Source organism: Gastrolobium bilobum, unplaced genomic scaffold (assembly GCF_033153095.1).
Source record: "Gastrolobium bilobum isolate Gb01-03AN ecotype WA unplaced genomic scaffold, APGP_CSIRO_Gbil_v1 utg415014, whole genome shotgun sequence".
NCBI classification, from domain to species: Eukaryota; Viridiplantae; Streptophyta; class Magnoliopsida; order Fabales; family Fabaceae; genus Gastrolobium; species Gastrolobium bilobum.
This window is the reverse complement of record NW_026897904.1, coordinates 1-3,338: the sequence shown is the minus strand read 5'-3', so window position 1 is coordinate 3,338 and position 3,338 is coordinate 1. Positions and strand designations below refer to the sequence as shown.

Genomic DNA, 3,338 nt, shown 5'->3' with positions numbered 1-3,338 from the left:
TTCTAAGTTTAGAAATTTTATGAGATTTAAATAAATGCATAAGACATATTTCCTTTATTTAAACTTTAGTCTTTGGTTTTATTTTTAATGTAATAAATTTAGCCTTGCACCTGTCCATAGTACAAGTGCGGCGGTAACACTTTCCAAATTTGATTATTTTGAACTTCCGCTGTTATTTACAAAAATTATTGAAATTATTTATGCTATTATCAATTGTTAGAATTTGGGGTGTTACAAAATGGTATCAGAGCCCTGAGTTTAACTTGGGTTCACTTTTGATACTAACTCAAGGGATCAAAGATCCCAGAGTTAAATAAATAAATAAGAACATAAATAATAAAATAAATTGAAATAAAAAAAAAAATTAAAATTAAACGTGAGAGATGGGTAGTGAAGGGTTATTTTCTTGTCCTTTAAATAAGATTTATTTGAAATTCTAATAATTGCATGTTTGAAATTATTTTGTGACTTGTTATGTGATTTATTGACTTGTAAATTTTATTTTAGCAAATGAATAGAATTTTCTATAGGCTAAAAGGGTTTCTTCTAGATGTAATTTTTTTTTTCTTTCTTTGAGTAATGATGAATAATGAAATTCTTATTATTTATTTATTTAAATAAATTGGTTTATTGTTTGAATTTAAATTGCATTATCTGATACATAATACAAATATATGAGATGAGGAAAGTGATAGTTAGAGTTGACTATGAGAACAAATTCAAACACTTAGAATTTTTAAAAAAAAACATACGATCAGGTATTATACCCGTCGTAACACTAGAATGGCTGCAAACAACGCTGTTGCTGAAGAAATGGACCGACGTCTGAGGGCTATTGAAGATCTTGCATTAGCACTTGGACAACAAAACGCCCATCAGGCTAATGCCGAGAATACCATTTTTAAGAGAGTGGCATCTCATCATCCACCCACTTACAAAGGGACTATCGATCCAGTTGCTCTTGAAAATTGGATTCGCGACATGGAAAAGCTGTATGAAGTGACAAATTGTCCCGAGAACATGAAGATTAGCATTGGCTCATTTTATCTGAAAGAGGAGGCGGATAGTTGGTGGTCCACGGTGAAGACGGGCTACATAGCTGAAGAGGGATTTAACTGGGAGATTTTCAAGGAACGAGTCCGCAATAGATTCTACCCCGACGCAATTAAGTGGCAGAAACAGGAAGAGTTTGCAAGGTTCAGGATGGCAGGAAAGATGACAGTGCAGGAGTACACTGACAAGTTCATTGAGCTCTCGCGTTTTGCTTCAAATCTTATTCCTACGGAGAGGGACAGGGCACGTAAGTATGAAAAAGGGCTGACATTCAAAATTCAGAAGTCCTTGGGAGGTATACCATCACAGACCTTCCAGGAAGCTTATGAACGAGCTTTGAACATTTTTGACATCTTACAAACTGAAGAGGAAGTCATGGAGAGGAACAAGAGAAAGCAATTTGGCAGTGGTCCTCAGCAAGTTAGTGGTGATAAGAAGCTTCGTTATGATAACAGGGGCAATAATTGGAGTGACAAACAACCACAGGGACAGAGGTATGCTGACAGAGGTAATTATGGCGAGAATCAACTCAAGATCCAAGTTCAAGGAACAAAACCATACTCTTGTAAAGGATGCGGCAAGCAGGCACACCCTGGGAAGAGGTGCAATGGAGAACTTATAACTTGTTTTCAGTGTGGTGGCAAGGGGCACAAGGCTCACCAGTGTACTGCCAGGGGATTCAATCAGCAATCAGGCTCTCAAGGAGGACAACCAAAACCAGATGGAGGACGAAATGGGAACAACAACCAAGGGGGTAGGAACAATGACAATCAGCCCCGCTACCAGCAGAACTTTCAAAATGGAAATAGAGGAAATCGGCAATATGCCACTATTGGAAATCCCAACAATGGAGCTGGAGCAGATCGAGCAACAGGTCAGAATGCTGCTATTAATCAAACCACAGGGAGTCAAGGAAGGATCTATGTCATGAATCACACTGAGGCTGCGGCAAACCCAGATGTTATTACAGGTACTTTCTTACTGCAGTCTGTACCTGCTTATATATTGTTTGACACTGGTGCATCGCTCTCCTTTATTTCATCCTCTTTTGTGGAGAAAACGAGAATGGTACCATCTTCTACCTTCTCAACCAATATTACTTTACCCTCTGGAGCTGTTGTCTCTTGCTCCAATGTTTATGAAAATATTCCGATTAGTATAGCTGGTTCTGAGCTACCAGCTGATCTAGTCCAGTTTGACTTGGCGGATTTCGATGTTATTTTGGGAATGGATTGGCTTAGCAAGTATAGGGCTAAGCTAGATTGTAGGGAGCAAAAGATATCTTTTAAGGGACCAAAGGGGAAGTACCTCTCTTATAAAGGTGTTGTACCCAAACCTTCCATTCAAATAGTCTCTGCTATGACTATTAAGAGTTTACTTATAAAGGGACACCCAGTTTATTTGTGCAACGTACGCGACTTAACTCTCGAGGAGAAGATTGAACAAATACCCGTGGTCAAGGAGTATGCAGATGTTTTTCCCGAAGAGATTCCTGGTATGCCACCTATTAGAGAAGTAGAGTTTGTTGTCGATCTTATGCCCGGTACTGCTCCGATATCAAAAGCGCCATATAGGATGGCTCCGGCAGAATTGAAGGAGTTAAAAACCCAACTTGAAGAACTGTTAAACAAGGGGTACATAAGGCCGAGTGTTTCCCCGTGGGGAGCTCCAGTTTTGTTTGTGCGAAAGAAAGATGGGAGTATGAGGTTGTGTATTGATTATAGGGACAAATACCCATTGCCAAGGATTGAAGACTTGTTTGATCAATTGAAAGGAGCAGGTATGTTCTCAAAGATAGATTTGAGGACTGGATATCATCAAGTACGAATCAAGGAAGACGACATCCCAAAGACGGCCTTTCGTACCAGATATGGGCACTATGAGTTTACGGTCATGCCTTTTGGCTTAAAGAATGCTCCGGCAGCTTTTATGGATCAGATGAATAGAACCTTCAAGCAATACTTAGATCAATTCGTGGTGGTCTTCATAGATGATATTTTGGTGTATTCCATGACGAGGGAAGAGCATGAGCAACATCTGAGGATTGTATTGGATATTCTAAGAGAGAATAAATGGTATGCAAAACTCTCAAAATGTGAGTTTTGGCTGGAGAAGGTTGCCTTTTTGGGTCATGTAATATCTCAAGAAGGAGTTTCTGTTGATCCAGCGAAGATTAAAGCTATCACTGAATGGCCTAGGCCTACAAATATTGCGGAAGTCAGGAGTTTTCTCGGTTTGGCAGGTTATTATAGAAGGTTTGTGAAGGATTTCTCGAAGACAGCTCA

The 3,338-nt window shown here is 39.2% G+C and overlaps 1 protein-coding gene across 1 annotated transcript; it reads left to right on the top strand.

Annotated features, from left to right (window-relative positions):
• Window positions 1-783: 783 nt before the first annotated feature.
• On the top strand, window positions 784-3,308 carry LOC133311309 (uncharacterized; the record flags this gene model as incomplete). The annotated part of the gene is made up of 1 exon (XM_061512333.1): window positions 784-3,308. A coding segment is annotated over exon 1 (2,525 nt), but the record flags the coding sequence as incomplete, so codon positions are not given.
• Window positions 3,309-3,338: the final 30 nt, after the last annotated feature.